At 38.6% G+C, this 18,169-nt stretch overlaps 1 protein-coding gene across 1 annotated transcript in view; it reads right to left on the bottom strand.

Moving 5' to 3' along the window:
- Nucleotides 1-18,169, bottom strand: part of ryr2a (ryanodine receptor 2a (cardiac)) — a 122,455-nt gene that overhangs the window by 18,695 nt on the left and 85,591 nt on the right. Inside the window, exons 65-78 of the mRNA XM_017310781.2 lie at nucleotides 17,874-17,925; nucleotides 17,705-17,752; nucleotides 17,500-17,599; nucleotides 16,504-16,583; nucleotides 14,492-14,568; nucleotides 13,583-13,656; nucleotides 10,046-10,063; nucleotides 4,545-4,625; nucleotides 3,696-3,784; nucleotides 3,162-3,290; nucleotides 2,755-2,859; nucleotides 2,440-2,521; nucleotides 1,928-2,086; nucleotides 1,628-1,782 (exon numbers count right to left, since the gene is read on the bottom strand). Coding sequence (XP_017166270.2) covers nucleotides 1,628-1,782; nucleotides 1,928-2,086; nucleotides 2,440-2,521; nucleotides 2,755-2,859; nucleotides 3,162-3,290; nucleotides 3,696-3,784; nucleotides 4,545-4,625; nucleotides 10,046-10,063; nucleotides 13,583-13,656; nucleotides 14,492-14,568; nucleotides 16,504-16,583; nucleotides 17,500-17,599; nucleotides 17,705-17,752; nucleotides 17,874-17,925 — 1,249 coding nt within the window. The remainder of the gene's footprint in view (nucleotides 1-1,627; nucleotides 1,783-1,927; nucleotides 2,087-2,439; nucleotides 2,522-2,754; nucleotides 2,860-3,161; nucleotides 3,291-3,695; nucleotides 3,785-4,544; nucleotides 4,626-10,045; nucleotides 10,064-13,582; nucleotides 13,657-14,491; nucleotides 14,569-16,503; nucleotides 16,584-17,499; nucleotides 17,600-17,704; nucleotides 17,753-17,873; nucleotides 17,926-18,169) is intronic.

Raw genomic sequence — 18,169 nt, 5'->3', positions numbered from 1 at the left:
TCTTTTTCCCCTCAATGTTATTTAACTGATCAACAACATTCTGAAATTTCAATTCCCTATTAAAACCTAATTCTGTTTTAATGGTCGTTTTCTTCTTTTATTTCCAATTTTGACTTATAATGATCCTGCTAAAGCGCCCCCTGGTGGTTGAAGAAAAATCCACATATAAGCGGCTTATAGACCGGAAAATACGGTATATGAAGAAAATCTGAATGCTCTCTAGTATTGTTCAGGGAGCCGGACCAAATGTGGAGGCGGGCCGAATCCGGCCCGCGGCCCGTAGTTTGGAGACCACTGACCTAGAGGGTCTGAGCTCTCAGATGTTGAGAAACAATTGCTTCCTGCAGTCCTCGACTCTGTTGAAGTTTTAAATTTTACCCAGTAGCTAAAGTTTGTCTAAGACAGGGGTGGGCAACTCCAGGCCTGGAGGTCCGGCCTCCTGCAACTTTTAGATGTGTCTCTACTTCAACACACCTGAGTCAAATAATGAGGTCGTTAGCAGGACTCTGGAGAACCTGCTTGCGCTTTGGAGGTGATTCAGCTGTTGGATTTAAGTGTGTTGGATCAGGGAGACTTCTAAGAGTTACAGGACACCGGCCCTCGAGGACCAGGATTGCCCACCCCTGGTCTAAGACATATGTAATGCGCCAGTTCTATGTAGTTTACTGGAAATTACCTGCACTGTGATCAATCATCACGGACTGAACAGCTTCTTCCTCCACTGCCATTGCTGAAACTAACTACAGGTAGACTGCAATTCTAAAATGGAGGAGAAACTCAACATCATCATTCACAACTTCTCCTTCTGTCCGCTGTTCAACCTGGCAGAAAGTCTAGCTCCAAAAATCCTAGTCAATGGGAGAAATCCCAGATGGAGCACTGAGGCGAGATCGAGTGGAATGTGTAGGCAAATGACAGATTAGGCAAAAATGGTTAAGGTTTTTGCCCTGGGGGTTCTTATGGACATTTTGATTTGTTATTTCAATAGCTGATTGATTTGCAAATTTTTTTTCCAAATATCTTCTCTTTGAATTGAATTCAGCTCTATCCATCTGTCTGGAGGCTAGTGGTCATTGGGTAAGGGGCGGAGTACACCCTGACAGGTCACTACTCCATCACAGGTCAACACAGAGTTTATGGGTGTATGAACAAGTCCACTATTTAGACAGAATAATCAACAGTCAATCTTAAGACTGTGGGAAAGAGCTGGAGGACCCAGAGGGAACCAGAATGGAGGACATGCAAAGTCCATGCAGAAAGACTTGAAATTCAAACCCAGGAGGTCGGCAACAATGCATCCTTCAATTCAATTCAGTTTATTTGTATAGCAGCAATTCATGTCATCTCAAGGCACTTTACAAAAAAAAAGAAGAAATGTCTTGTTTGTTCCCTCAGCTTGCAATAATTCTGTCAACTGTAAATGTGTTGGAAAAAATGTTTCTTTGAACCAACTTAAAAAACAAACATGTTACAGCTAATTTTAATAGTTTTGCTCAAGCTATAATTCTGATATGATTTTCAGTCAAATCAGCAAAACTAATACAATTAGCTGCAACAAATTAGAGTATGTTTTGGTTGAAAGAAACATTTTTTCAGTGTACATCCAGTGCTCTGTGTTCTGACTCACCTTGGCAGGTTCATGAAAACGCATCACAAACTCCTCATAGTCCAGAAGTTCATTCTCATCAGTCTCAGCACAGGAGAGGAGGAAGTCCGTTTCAGACTGGGTGTAGTGTTTATGGCTCTCCATGGCTTTATGGAAGTCCCTTTTGGAGATGACACCTGTAGGTTCATACACAAATCAACAAATCACAAACTATTTCCATAATGCAAAACACTCCATATGCAAATAATGCCAATCCAGCACATTTCTCATTAGGGCTGATTAATAACTTGTTAAACCCAAAAAGTGTTCAGAGCTTTTTGCCTTTTCCATCAGGGTCATACTCCTTGAAACCATCAGAGGAGGTCAGGTCTTTCAGTTTCAGGAACATGTCAAAGAACTTGAGGATCATCTCCACGTTGTTGGACGATTCCACCAACATATCAACCATTTGTTTGCCAATTGTCCCATTTACTACATTACCTGCGGGGGTGACAGTGAATATTTTTTAGACGGGATTTAACAACCATTAGGAGACACAGCTTACCTGAAAACAACTAATATATGCATCTGGTGTTTCTATCTATTATATAGATCTAGACTAAAAACCCACCTGTTTAGCTTTTGAAACATCATACATATGAAACATTAACCGACATTCTGACAATGGCACTTGACAAAATGTAATGGTTCAATTGTTGACTGTGTGTTCTATGACTTTGTACTTTTGTGTTTTTACTTTGAGCTGCCTTTCTGCTGAAATGTGCTATACAAATAAACTTAATTATTTGATCAATCTACAATAAGTCATACATTTGCTATGAACATAAATATACCTTCCAGCATAGACAGCAACATAACCACCATGTCTTTCTGCAGATCCATCAGTTCTTTTAGTAACTCAATCTGACTGGAGTCCTGAGAGGAAAGAGAAGGAACCATGTTTGATCAGTCTGGAACCCAGTATTTACGCATTTATACTAGGCTAATTAAAAGAAGGTACAAATTATCTTTTAAATGCTTAATTTCACACATGCATAGCAAAGAAATGCAGACTTTCAATCTACTCAATCAACTAATAACTAACCAAAATGCGAAATGGGTGACTTTATGAGACCTGTCAGTTTCTACCCAAGTTGTTTTCCACTAACCTGAGATAATTTCATCTGCATGTGAGCAAAGACATGCAGGAAACCAACCACAGCATCCCACAAGCGACTGTGTGCCAAACTCTGCTGGTTGCCTGTGCACGGCCCCTACAAAAACAAACTCAGTCAGTTTCACTGTACATGGCAATGTGTCACCCTGTGCACACAATGATGCAAAACTATTTTTTCAAACAAGAAAACATTAAATGACACTGCATGACGTGAGGGGAAGATAAGAAACCATTCATTAGGAGTACATGTACCGCAACATACAGGAGAAGTTCATGTTTGGATCTGATTAAGGGAAGACTGGTCATCCGCCTCGTGGGACTTGTCAATAGCTATTTTTAAAATAAAGGGATTATTATTAGAAATGAAGATCTTTGTTTCTTTCTGCTGAATTCTCTTACCTGGATGTACTCTGTAAGCGTGTTGAACACCTGTTTGGCCACATTGATTGCCTTGGAGAAATTCCTCTGGCCCTGCTCGTCAATAACATCCTTCCCAGAATAATACCAGTAAAAGTCACTGATAGACTCCTGAGGAGCAAGGATGGGAAATTAAAGTTTTTTCAGTAAAATTACAAGCTTGGAATTTTACTGAATAAGCGAACAACCTAATGCAAATTATAGATTAGTTCATTATGAAGGATAATTCCTTCTATGCCATGTCTACAGCAACTTATTTTTGGAGTCTTCAACCAAAAGATAATTTATTTTTGTCATTCTGTTACTAACTGATCAACTTGTTCCAAAATATTTTTTCCACTCAAATTAACTGCTTTGTATGAAACTGGCTAGTTAGGATTGTTTGTTGGCAAAATATGAAGGATGTCACAGTGTCCATATAACCAACAGAGTTTTTTTTCAAGCTTCTATAAGGAAATGTGCCTCAGAGTAAAATTGGATTTTTGTCATATTGCAGCTGTGAAGAGAAAAACTAACCTGAACTCTGAGTAAGTAGTCAACAGTAGAGATAATGATGTTGACGGTTGTATTGTTCCCAGTTTGTGTCCTCAAGTAGTTCTGGAAATCTGAAACAAGATGAAGCAAAAACAAGAATATATAAAGTTGAAAGGGAAAAAGCAGAACAAGATGTTTCATAAGCTTCATACAGAGTCCATTAAAGGCTTTCACCCCCTTGGATGTTTTAAATTGTATTGCTTTTAAAAATCACTGGCTTCAGAGAGCATTTATTCTTCAACCGGACGATGAGCCGAAACATATAAGGCGGATATTCAGAAGTGGCCCAGTCAAAGACCAGACCACCTGAGAGAGCTGGAACAGTTTAGCAGAAATAATGGAGAAAAACTGCAACATTCAGAAGAGCAGCCTGACTGAGACCAAACCACACACACTCCCTGCGGACAGAGCCGGAGATAAAAATACCAAATACTGACTTGAAGGGGGTGAATGGTTATACATTCACTTTATTTATGTAAATTATTTTTATTTAATTGTCATCATTTTGTAGAAACATAGATTTCACTTTAAGTATTTTTATTCTTTTGCAAATTGTTTTATCAAAAAAAGCCAAGTGATGGTGATTGATTTATAAAAGTCAAGAAAAAAAAAAGTGAAACATCCAAGAGGGTGAATACCTTTTATATAAGAATCAATTAATTTATAGATCAGATTTATCTCCTCCCTTCTAAGCTAGAAAAACAGACCTAGTTTGAACAGAACAGAACCACTTTATATCACTTGTATTGTAATTCAGAGCCATGGAGCTTAATTCACAGCCTGCCTCACGTTTCTCTCTAAATTAATAACCAATAAGAGAGAGCTTAGTACCCGAGTTGTGTCCTTCGCAAAGCAGCTGCAGGAAGCGGAAAAGGTCACAGGTGAACTCATCATCCTGCATGACCTTCTCACCTGGCCAAAGAGAAGAAACAAACGCACACACACACAGACACGCACACATGCAGGCACACATAAGCACAATCACAGACGTGTATGCACAAACATTTCAACAACACAAGCATGAGCAAACATAGAAGCACACGCACATTCATATACACAGACACACAGAAACCAGAGAAAGGACAACAGGAGCAGACAACATGTGAGAAACAGGACAAACAGGAAGATGGAGAGTGAGGATATGTTAAAAGAGAGATGCTAATGTAAGGATATCACCAGTGCTTTTCTTTACTACAGTGTCAATGATACACAATTCTCATCTAACACAAACACACAGACACACTGTTGGATTAAAGGTGGGCAGCCAAGGACTTGGCACAAAACTCAAGTGTAGTCTATATAGTGCAGCATTTTACAGTCAGAATGGGACTTTAGATGGTTTTATCATTTTGTTGAAAGAGTTTGAAGTTCACTGCTTGTAGATTCTGTAAACCACTGAGGAAAATGAAGCTGGCTACTCTGACTGTGTAAAAATACTGCTCTAAACCATGAAATGGGCAAAGAAAGGGTGAAAGACCAAAGACCATGTGATAAAACAAAACATGAACAGAAACATTAACAACACATCCATACAAAGTGACCAGAAACAGAACTGGCCAAGAGGAGAGATTCAGTCTGGAACAGGACTGAAGGTGTTCTCTGGCAAACAAGCAGATTCCACTTCTTTATGCATAGAGCAGTCCTACCAGGATGTCACATGCTGTATGTTGGGACTTGAAGGGGGAGGGCTGTGGATGGAGGCTATAGATTACACCTTGAATTCCTTATTAATCAAATATGGGCCTATTGGAAAACATGCGTAGCTGTCTCAGATAGATAAATGTTTACTCACATTTCTCCTGCTGGCAGTAGACACACACATTTGTTAAGGTTGTATTTACCCAGAATGCCCTGCACTGTAGTCCACTTCCTGCTTTTGGGGTGGTCTCTGGCCTGCTTAGCGTTCACATATGCATTCCAACTGGGCCCAAGTTTACTTCAACTGAACTGAGTCCTAGGCTTGTAGGCAAACCAGAGTTCAGTTTTTTGGTCTGCATCAGAGTTTGAATACATTCACACCTCCCAAACGAACTGGACCTTCTGGACAGACAAACTGGTGGTGGACTAAAGCAGACCAAACAGAACTGGTGTGAATGCACCCTCAGTCAGAGACCATATAGTTCCAGACAGAACTTTTGTCTGAACAGAACCTACAAAGCTCAGCTAGGTGAAACACTGTGTGGACTACAATATTCACCAGAGCAATATGAGAGTGATGAGGTCACACAAAGGACGATGCAGGTATTACTGCAGCAGCTGCTTCTCTCATTCATCTCATATATAATGGTGGTGTACAGACAAAATGGGGTCTTTACTGGAGAATGTGTAGTCTCTGACCTATACTGGTTTCGGAGACGGGGAAAATGGCAATGCAGGATTGAGGTCACACTCCATCATGATCCCTTTAAGATTTCTCACCATCACACTCCCGTTCCTGGATGATCATCAGGGAGACGTGGACCAGAGATCAACACAATGTGATAAGTTGTGAGGATGCCAGGCTGCTTGCTGCAAGTGGTGACAAATACCCTGCATTGACCAATTATGGTTGAATGTGGGCATGTAGAGCAGGACCTTATGCGTGTCCATATTACAACTGTTGTATATATTATTTAATCTCACTGTTGAGTAGCACTCCTTATGGGTTGGGGCGGGGGGAGGGGGCATCCTGGACAGACTGGGAGTTGCAGTGGGTCAAATTTAAGCCTCTTCATAGTCAGATTATTACAGACATTTGCTTTGAATTGACTGGTATTCAACCTGGGTAAATTATATAGACTTAAAGAAGATTTAAATTGTTTCAATTTGTGTGTTATTTTTTAAATGGGTCTGAAGCACTTAGTGAGAATATTTTGTACGTTCGGTCTTATTCCAAACAACATTAAACCAGATGGAGAGTTTGCATTGTTCACAGAGTAAAATGATTTAAAAAAAAGGTCTTATTTCACAGGTGCTTTAAAAGTATCTGGTTTAAAAGTGTTTCATACACCAACAACTAAAAATATAATTTTTCTTTAAACAATAACTTAAGCAATCTAAACATATACACAACATATTACATTCAACTTTTTTTAATCAGTCATTATCTAATCAGGAAAAATCTTGAGCAAAGCTTGAAAAGAAATGCATGTGGTCAGAATAGTTTTTTTTTTTTATCAGAAAACAAACTTTCAAATGAATCATTTCACAAACAAACAGCAAATACAGACTACAGCAAACAGCTTAGCCATCAAAAACAACAAAGAAGAAGTAGAAAACCCAGAGTCCAGTCTTCTCTTGGAAACAGAGTGGCCACAATCGGCCACTCTGAGGTCCCCATAAGAGATGGGGAGGAAGAAACTTTTGACTTCTTAAAATGGATGAAAGGTGGCAGATGATAGATGAGAAGGGCTGCAACTACTGACTTTGGTTTAGAGTTGATAAAATAAAAATGTAAACATTTTACAGCCGCTAAATTAGATAAAACACATTTTATTGTGTGGACCATTTTGGGCTGTCCAAACACTTTTCAGTCTGGAAAGGCTCATTTTGTCAGCCTATTAACAGCAATGATTAGAAGATATGTAGGTTCCTGTGGAGCACAAAGCTGCAAAGCTCAACAGTAGCAAAATCTACACCCTCTAGAAAGATTTTGAGTGGACATCCACTCATCCATTTACTGTACAAAGGCAAAGAATTTACTTACATACGCTAGATTCCCAAAAGTATTTGCTCACCCATCCAAATGACCACAAGTTCCAATCACTTCCATGGCCACAGGTGTATAAACTGAAACATCTCGGCATACATTTGTGAAAGAATGGCTCGCTCTCAGGAGCTCAGTGAATTCCAGGGTGGAACTGACAGGATGCCACCCAACAAATCCAGTGGTGACATTTCCTCGCTCCTAAATGTTCCACAGTCAATTGTCAGATGTATTCTAAGAAAATGGAAGTGTTTGGAAACAACAACTCAGACACAAAGTGGAAGTGGAACGTAAACTGATGGAGCAATACAAGCATCGAATGATGCGGTGCAAAGAACGTTTGCACCACTCTAAAGCAGTGGAGGCACGTTCTCCATCTGGCAATCTGATGGACAAGTCTGGGTTTGGAGGTTGCCAAGACAACGGTACTTGTCTGACTGCATTGTGCCAAGTGTAAAGTTTGGTGGAGAGAAGATTATGGTGTGGGTTTGTTTTTCACAACTAGGCTTGGCTCCTTAGTTCCAGTGAAAGGAACTCTGAATGCTTCAACATACCAAGACATTTTGGACATTTCCATGATCCCAACTGTGTGGGAACAGTTTGGAGCTGGCCTCTTCCTCTTCCAACATGACTGTGAACCAGAGCACAAAGTAAGGTTCATAAAGACATGGATGGTGAGTCTGGTGTAGATGAACCTGACTGGACTGCACAGAGTCCTGACCTCAACCCTATAGAACACCTGTGGGATGAATTAGAGTGGAGGGAATCAGACTCTGATGGATGAGAAGCCAGGCCTTCTCGTCCAACATCAGTATGTGACCTCACAAAATCTAGCTGCAAAGGTGGACCAACGTCATATTGAACTCTATGGATTAGGAAAGGGATGTGACTTAAGCTCATATGTGAGTCAAGGCAGATAGGTTTGGCAATATTGTGCATTTCTGCCTTTTTTTCAATCTTTTATGTTTGAGATAAAATCCAGTTTTTAAATAATGATTTCATTCATCAAAAGAAAAAAAAAGCTACCCAAAACAACCTTGACCTGTGGAAAAAAAATAATTGTTCCCTACTCTTAACAACTGCAAACAGGTTTCTGTAACTCCAATTTGTAAAAAATTTACTTATTTACAAATTTTGTCGCAGAGCATTTCCAAAATATTCTAAAGAAAATGCGACTCAAGAAGCTGAAACACTTAGGCTAAATTTAAGTCCAGATTTGACTATGACACTCCAAAACATGCACTTTATTTATTTGAGCCAATCAAAGGTGAACTTGCTGCTGTGCTTTGCTTCATCCTTCTGTTGTATAACCAAAGTGTATTTTAGGTGAAGGTCAAGAACTGATTAGTAGACATTCTCTTTCACATTTTTGGATGAATTTCCCAAAGCAGCTCCCCATTACTCACTCTCTGATGGAGGCCATATTTGCCACATCTCAATCATCAACACTGGCCTCACCTGAGGCCTGCAGAGCTTTAGCTGTTTTGTTCTTTGTTACCTCATGAAAAGGCCATTGTTGTACTATAGGAGTAGCTTTAGTGGCTGGCCAAATCAACACAAAGTTTTGGAAATGGGGTTGTTATTCTTTCCCGGCCTAATATAATATCAATGAGTCTTTTCCCGACAGAGACACCATGTGCTCTTATTACAAAAAACATGAGTTTTTTAGTCCAACTCATGTTGCTTGACAGGTTCTCTTGAGGTGATTTCTGGATTGTGCAGGTCTGGCAGTAAGCAAGTCTGAAACATCTAAGTGCAACAAAACAAGCGATCTGTACAGGGGAAAATATTTTTACTGCACTGTAGTTTGAAAATCTGAATTATTTTTAAAACCCTATAAAAAACAGAAAAGAGTTATGCACTGAAAAAACAGATGTTTCTGTTTGCTCTTATTTATGCTGTTTAGCACTAAGGGTATGTTGTTGCTTGTTGCTATGAGAGTTTTTTAAATAAAAAATGTTTTTAACATTCAGACTGATGCATTCGGCAAAAGAGAAACATCCCTCAAACACTCGTGTAGCTGAAGAACATCAGGATGTGAATATTGGTGGCACCGTAAACTGCAGCTTTGACTAATCTGTGATAGACGTTTAAACTTGCTCTGATGTGTTTCATTGCAGCCCAAGTGAGTGAGTCAGAAAATGACTGAGAGGCTAAGAACACAAAAGGGACTGTTCACTTCACGACAAACAACAGCACAATAACCATCTTCCTTACTAAGACAAAACAACCAACTGATTCAAGTTGACTGGAGGACTGAGAGGAAGGAGGTGGTGAATGTGGGTGGGACAGGTTCAGTACTCGTATTAGTTGTTTTCAAAATGTGCCAGATACTGTGCAGATCCTGAGGGGGCTATGGCGAGATGCCAACACTTCCACCATTTGTTCCATGTCCAGATTTGAAAATTTTATTGAAAAATTATTTGTTTATTGCCATTTAAAAAAGCAAGAGTAAAACCAGCCCAGGAGTAAACTGTGAGGAACTAACAACAGAGGGATTGGGATGGTGACAGTCAGGAAAAAAGTAACTGGAAACACAGATGTCTGCACTCAGGACCTGGACAGAACTGACACAACCAAACCAGCCAGGGTGAAGGAGAGAGAAAGACCAATCAACACACAAGAAAATGGCAGAAGGCATAATTACCACGCTCATGAGTGATGACTGAGGTAGGGAGGAAAGTGCAGTAAACAAAAATGAGAAAAGGAAAAGAGAGAGAAAGAAAGTAAGACACAAATAAAGAAACAAAGATTACATATAGGGAAAAGAACTTTGAAAAACTGCGTGTTTTGGTTTGGTCAATTAAAAATGTGCAAAGCATGAGAGTTCAAATAAAAAAACATGGTTCCTGTTTTATTTAGGATCTCTTGGAAAGCATCCTTGATTACACCCTTGGTTAATGGTAGATTATTCATTTGAAATCGTTAGTGAGTTGTATTTATAACCAGCAACAGTGGATGTCTGTCTGCTCTTACTGTGTAATGGGGCAGCAATGTTCACAGCAAAGTTAGTTCCAGTAAACCATGGGTTCTTTGTCTAAAAAGATAAAACTGCAAGGACTTTTCAAAAATCCTTTAAACACTGTGAAATCCACCTTTTAAAAAGTTATAAACATCAAGGACTGTCTCACAGCATCTAACAGTATAAATTAGGAAATTAAGAATAAATACAGAATACTGCACAAAGGCAGCGAGATAGATGAGAAGAAAACTTTGTGATCTTCCCCCACAGATGAAAAATTCATAAAAATCAACTTTTATTTTATTCTAAAACTGAATAAATGTTCCACTATTAATTTCCCTACTGCTAATAATTTTACTAAACTTGTAAAAAAAAACAACAAAAAAAACACACCCAACAACAATGTTTACAACACACACATATAAATCGATACATGTGACAGGACTTGATTACAAAATGTTTATAAGTGTTTTTAAAAAGGCCAACATGGTGTCGGCATCATTCCTGCCGCTGGCACCACTGCATTGGAAGGACTCTTTTTATCACCGACATGTTTCTTCTGACTGGTAGTAATGTAATAAATCTCATAGGAGCTAAAGATGAGGATGAGAGCAACAAGACCTTTAAAAAAAAAGACTTTGAGTTCATCACACAAGATGGTTGGTGATGTAAAAAGGTTGTTAGCAAATCTAAAAAGAAAACGTCTTGGTTAAATCAAAAATAATCCCAAATCTAAATATGCTAGGGGGACGAACACTTTCAGGCCTAACTCTGTTTAGGCAGGTAAGAATCAGTGTGACAGCAGCTGCTGAGTCCTTGATTTTTTAGTAAAGAAGGAATCCAAGTTGTTCTGGATGGAAACACATCAAACAGTTGGCAGTAAGATTTCTGTCATGTTAAAACTCTGGTCTCACATATTGTCATAGAAACAATGTTAGAAAACGTTCAGCCAGTGCTGAAATTGCATTACAGGATTAGTTACATAAAAGTCTGATTGTCTTCTGGCTAAAGTGGGAAATGGTCCAAAACAATCATCATCCCATTTGAAACACCTGCTGCAAAATGAAAAATTCTAAAAAGAAAATATATATATCCTGAAAATGTAATTACAATTTTTTTTTAATTGAAACTATTTTTAAAATTGCATTTTTCACATTGCTTTACCTTTTTACCAGATAGCTCCTCTGTCCGGTAACACTCTATTTGAAGGGGTACATAAGACTGACTTGACACCGTCATAAACATAACACCTGTAATGAACATAAAGAAGTCTTTATGAATGTTTATGACAGTTGTCATTTGGTAAATAATGACACTTTTAATGCAAAGTTGCTCCAAAAGTTGCATTGAAAGTCCATTAAAAATGCAAACTTTGAATGATTTTGTAAATTACGATAATTTAATGCAAAGTTGGTACTTTTAATGGACTTTCAATGCAACTTTTAGAGCAACTTTGCATTAAAAGTGTCATTATTTACCAAATGACAACTGTCATAAACATTCATAAAAACTTCTTTATGTTCATGACAGATGTTATGTCATGTTTTTGACTGTGTCATGTCAGTCTTATGCAAACCTCTTCAAATAAAGTGTTACCCTCTGTCCTAATGTGGCCAAAATGTCCTGTGTTTGAAGGTCACTGCAACCTAAACCTCTGTACCTAACCATCATTAAATAACAAGTAAGAGTTTTTCTGGTGTTGTCGGCCCCACTGTGCCCAGCTTTAACAAGAAAGCCGACTTTCAAGGTGAAGATGCTTTAAGGCAGGGGTGTCAAACTCCAGTCCTGAAGGGCCGCTGTCCTGCAGTTTTTAGATGTGCCACAGGTACAAAACACCTGAATCAAATGGCTTAATTACCTCCTTCTTGTGTAGATCAGTTCTCCAGAGCCTTGCTAATGACCTAATTATTCTATTCAGGTGTGGTGCAGCAGAGGCACATCTAAAAGTTGCAGGACACCGGCCCTCCAGGACTGGAGTTTGACACCCCTGCTTTAAGGTATTTACTGCAGGTCAGAAAATTCCTGATCAAAACTTTGTAATACAAACCCGCTTTCTTAAAAATGGAAGTACTGCAAAAACTATAAATTATCTGGACTTATAAAATTAAAGTAATGCAACCCTTCTCCAAAAACAAAAACAAAACAAACAAAAAAATGAAATAAAAGATTAACTGAACTGCCACACAATAATGAGTATGTGCACTGAATTTAATTCACTTTAAACTCATTTCCAATCTTTGCTTCCCGTCTAAGTTACACAACATGCAGCCTGAAAGCAGATGAAAGGTTTAACAGAAACATTAAAACATGAGAAAATGGTTTGGGATCAGCAAAGCACTGCTGCAGATGGAGTTCTACATTCAGTGGAAATGTCAGTCAGTTACATCAGTTCCATCCTAATGTAGAAAGAAGCTTAAGACACAGAGAAATAAATGGAAAACTTACAGCTGAATGCATAAAACAAATGTGTGTTAGGAATTCAGATTGATTCTTACAAACAAAAGTGAAAGAACTGTTCTGAATGTTTCTGCTGTAGATTCTTTCCTGAAATGATTCATTTTAATTCAAAATAATCTGATGAGCACAATGACAAAATGGACATACGGACAAATAATTGTGTTCATGCTGTTGGAATAGAAAACATTTGTCCTTTTTCTAGGAACTTCTATGTGAAAACACCATGTAGAAGTAAAACTATAGTTGCTTTACTTTTATAACGTGACTAAAACTGGAAAATCATAAAAATAGCTTTGTGTTGCTTGTTTATGTAAGGGGGAAAGATATTGCTGTGCTTCATAAAGCAGTTTTACAAATTCTTAGTACAACAACCATGATGTGGTTCATGTTCTTAAAATGATTAGAATTGTGGTATTTATGTTTGATAATTTCCTTGATACAATAGACAATTCTTAAGTTTAACCAGACAATTCTACTTGATAAAAATATTAACACAGTCATTCATTAGCCCAAAAGCAGCAGAAGGCTTAAAAGAATAATGATGTGATAAATTCATCACATTTATCAAATTCAAAAATAAGGTAGTTTGACAAAGAAAATCAATTTATAAACTGCATAGGAAAGTGATATCAATGAATATGTTTATCTGCATCACGGCATCAAGGTGGTGAATTCAGGAAAACAAGCCAGGCTGCGTCTTCTAGGAAGGGCTAAATTGACATTTTCCTGTCTGTCCCTTTACAGACAGTCACACGGAGTGCTTACCTGATCCCTCCTCTGTCACCATGCCCAGCCCCTCTGCTTTGTTCTGCCTCTCAAATGCATTCAGATCCAGAACACTAAAAGAACAGAACAGACCTGTGAGCCTTCCAGCGCTGATAAATCACAGAGCTTTTGAACAACAGCAGCTTCTTTACATTCATTTTCCAGTCATGATGCAAGACAAACACCAGTAAAAACAACAGCAGTGATACTGCTTGTAAACTCTGAACAAAGCAACACCATGGTGTTTATGAAATGAGTGTCTCCATCCAGCTGGTCAGCACAGGAAGCATAAAGAGCTCTAGATTCTCCTGGTCGATGCTGCATTGACTGTGGAAACCCAGTGGACCAGAACCAGCAAAACATGACTGACTGAGGAAACGTCAGCTGCATTCTGGCCCTCTCCCTTGATTTCCAAGTTCAATGGCCAAGAAAAGGCCTTTGGACTGCTGAGCAGTTGATTTTTATTTTACCCTGTGATAATAACTCAGAAATAGTCCAAATAGTTTGGATGTATTTTTATTTCTTTCCTACTTACGGAAAGTTTCTGTTTATATCATAGGTTTGTGGTGCATTTCTATACTAAAGAAAAAGATATAAAACGTCTGATATTTCACAACGAGATATTAACGTTCCTGGAAAAACTTTACATAACTTTATATTGAAGCAGAAAGTACAGCGACCACCGTAAGAAAGGCTTACAGTATTCAATTATGCCGCATGAACTGATCAGTAGATTATTACGAGGGAACGCAAAAGAAAAAAAAATCCCCATGTCCCCTGCAGGGCTCCGTACATTCTCAACCAAAAAAACACGTTTTCAAACCATTTTGGTCTATTACCGGAGAAGTAAAAACATAAAAAACATAATAAATCATCAAGTCTTCAATGAGAAAGAAGTTGCACACTTGCCTGCAGGACTGCATTAGACCAGCCAGACTTTGGAAAAAGCCCACATCCTTCTTATCCTTTAGATAATCCAACATTTTCTGTCAAATAAAAGCTGTGTTAGATCTCAGAAAATCTTACAACTAATACAGACACAGTCACAAAAATATGAAACAGACCCTGTCTTACTGGGCCTTTTCAGATGCAGTATAATCAATTTAAATCATTGATTTTGATATAAATTTGACCCATTCCAAGTTTCTGTTTGTGTTGTACAGACATGAATAGAGGCAGATAAGGCAGCAGTTTGAATATAGTATAAAGGTAGTTAATCAACTACCTGCCAGTAGTTAATTAACTATTAATTAACTATTTGATTAACTACCTGCAGTGGCAGTGGCCAAATTATTTCCTGAACACAGAAAAAAGAGGAGACTAGAAATCAGTTCAAGCTGACTGGTGGTGTTGGGTTTCCTTGGCGGTGCTCTGACAATTTTAAAAAGAATGACATTTTTACAATCCCAAATTAGATATGGCTCCAATTAACAGTAATTTCGATCTCAGAAGGACAAAGAGGCAAAGATGAATACATTTTTATTGACTATACTGGAAAAAAAACAGACAATCCTCTTCTTAAGTCCGCACCTGGATCTCACAATCATCTCGAGCTAAACCACATCATAGTTTCATGCAGCATCAGTGGGATTTACTCATTTCTGTATACACCGACCAGATTACTGTTAGCAAGACGAGCTCATAGCAATGTAAATCTCCTGATTGGTGCTAACCTAGCCCCTATGGAAAACAGCACTTCCCTGAGAGTTTTTGTTTAGTGAGGCGATACTTGCTAAAAAAAAAAGTTGATATCCAGTCTCCCTAATCCTGGAGAGGGTTGGGAAAAATGACTCTTCATAATAAGTCAGGCAATATTTAGTAACAGGAAGAAAACAAATGGGAACATTTCAGTGCTGTTTCTGTCAGGCTATTGGAGAATCTGATTCTAGGTAAGGGACAGATAAGGATACATTAACATGTTTATCTTTCTGACTTGTTTACAGTGGATCATTGCCTATTTGTTGTTCAATGTTTTCAGATTTATCTATTAACAGATTCTTTGAAACCTAACTCCAAATTATTTGCAGAGACCTGGTGCAACACCACTTGGTTGACATTTGCAAAGCAGACAATGTAGGTCACAGGTGTCAAACTCCAGTCCTCAAGGCCCACTGTGGCACTGTTTTTAGATGTGCCACAGGTACAAAGCACTGGAATGAAATGGCTTAATTACCTCCTTTTTGTGTAGATCAGTTCTCCAGAGCCCTGCTAATGACCTAATTATTATATTGAGGTGTGGTGCAGCAGAGGCACGTCTAAACGTTGCAGGGCAGTGGCCCTCCAGGACTGGAGTTTGACACCTCTGATCTAGGTACACAATTCATTTTCCTTGGTGCTGATTTGCTGTATCACCAAAAGTGGAGATAAGAAAGACCATGGATGTTAGCTTCCATGGTTGTGAAGAGACCGTTTCCGGGCTGTGTATGAGGTTTGAACTAATAAAATGGCAGGTATAAGTGTTTTTATATGTTTTAAGATTCTTGTCAAGTATGTCAGCTGTTTGAAGGCAGTTGGGGACTTCAACCCCCACAAATACTAGGAATCATTTTATATATATTTTATCTCTGTCTTCTTAAACCCTCAGTTGGTCGTGGCAGATGACTGCTTGTACTGAGGCAGGTTCTGGTTCTGCTGGGGTTTTCTTCTTGTTAAAGGGGGGTTTTTCCTGCCCACTGTCTCTACATGGATGCACGGTATTGCTGTAAAAAGTCAACCATGAAAAGCAAGTAATTGTCGCTACATGCTGGTCCAGGAGGAGTGAATACTGCAAGTCAATGACTCAATGCAATTTGCTGGATTTCCTTAGATAGAAACTTTTTAAACTACTTTGAATAATTAATTGAGCATACTGTATTAATTGATAACTAGGATCAAATGGAATGTATGTATGCATAGGTAGGAAACTACACATTAGTAGTTACCTGCTGTACAGTTGAGTTTCCTCCATTGAGAATGGCTATGCCCAGCTTCAGAGTGGATGCAACCATAGGGCCCATAACACCTAGATCCCATACAAAACATGGCCATTAGCTTGCTTACACTTATTTTCCATCAGGAATTATTTTATAGTAAATGAGTAGAGTAAAAGCCACGTGGTTGTCACAAAGTCAATTATGACTAAATATTGACTAAAGAGGAAAAACAAGGGTTTTCTGCCCTGTTTTATATGAGTATTTCTTATTCAGGGCCCAAAAATACAGAGAAGCATATTTAAATCAATCAATCAATCAATCAATCAATCAATCAATCAATCAATCAATCAATCAATCAATCAATCAATCAATCAATCAATCAATCAATCAATCAATCAATCAATCAATCAATCTTCCAACAAGCTTATCACCATGTCGTGACAGTTTATGAGACAGATAATCAATGAAAAGATTGCTCTCCTCCATCTCCTCCCTGTGTTGCCATCGCTGTCTTAAGAATGCGCCGCTCCTGACCAAAAACAACCAATCAGAGCCAAGAGGCAGGTCTTAGCGCTATCAGTCAAACTAATTTACTTGTTGTGTGATGTATGTCCTATTGGCAGAGAAAAAACTCATCGCCACAGGAAAACCTTTTATCCACTGTCATCAGTGACCATGCTAATTAGCCTGAGCATTCACAACAGGTTATGCTAGCAGCATTGTAGCACAGAGCAAGAGGGAAGAGGAAGGATGAGCAGAGCCGCATGAGACTGTGACTGACAGTGCTAAGTCCTGCCTCCTGGCTCTGATTGGTTGTTTCTAAATAACATTGGGTTAAGGCAGAGAGCTCAATTTTTTTCACAGATTACCATGTCATACCATCCCGTCATGACATGGTGACGGTACAATCACAATCTTTTATTATTTTTCCAGTATTCAGACAACTCCATGAGTGTTTTAATCACTGGTAGTCTGGAAAGGGCAGCTCGTCTCTCTTATGGTTACCTTTGCTGGCGCTGATGGTTTGAAGGACCATCTCTGCAGCTCCGCGGTCGTGCAGTCGGGCCTGCTGATACAGCAACTTTTGCTTCTCCATCTCCTTCTCCTATTTCATTCAAGCAGGACAGTTTTCTGGTGAGAGCTAGAATATTCAAATGTTCCTTAATTATCCAAGGACAGTGAAGGGCACAATTAGTGAGTGATCACCTACTTCAAAGCTTTTAACTTCTCCTTCTTCATCCTCTTCATCATGACAACTCTGGGAGAAGGGAGTGTTATAGAGACCGGTGACACAGTCCAAGTTAAATTACTGATATAAAATTTCTCATAACAGAACCAAAATCAAGTGTGGATTCAGGATTACAGCTTCTGTCAGATACCTTAGCCATGATGTCAGCATACGCCATGTAAAGGTTATCTTCATCCAGCTTACTGCAACATATAACACACACACACACACACACACACACACACATTCACACACACACACACACGCACACGCACACACAGAACATAGAATGATGATTTTTATTTGCCAAACAAGTCAGGTTTTCTTTTTGAGAAAATCTTTTGTGTAAGAGGTTGAAAGTTGCTTCACTGACTTTATAAACATTAAACATTTTTTTTAACACCTTTTAATTTATTTTCAAAAACAACAAACATAACAGTGTTGGTG

The sequence above is a fragment of the Poecilia reticulata genome, chromosome 19 (assembly GCF_904066995.2).
Source record: "Poecilia reticulata chromosome 19, P_reticulata-male-v2, whole genome shotgun sequence".
Taxonomy (NCBI): Eukaryota; Metazoa; Chordata; class Actinopteri; order Cyprinodontiformes; family Poeciliidae; genus Poecilia; species Poecilia reticulata.
The sequence above is the reverse complement of the archived record's forward strand: the minus strand, read 5'-3'. Positions and strand labels throughout refer to the sequence as shown.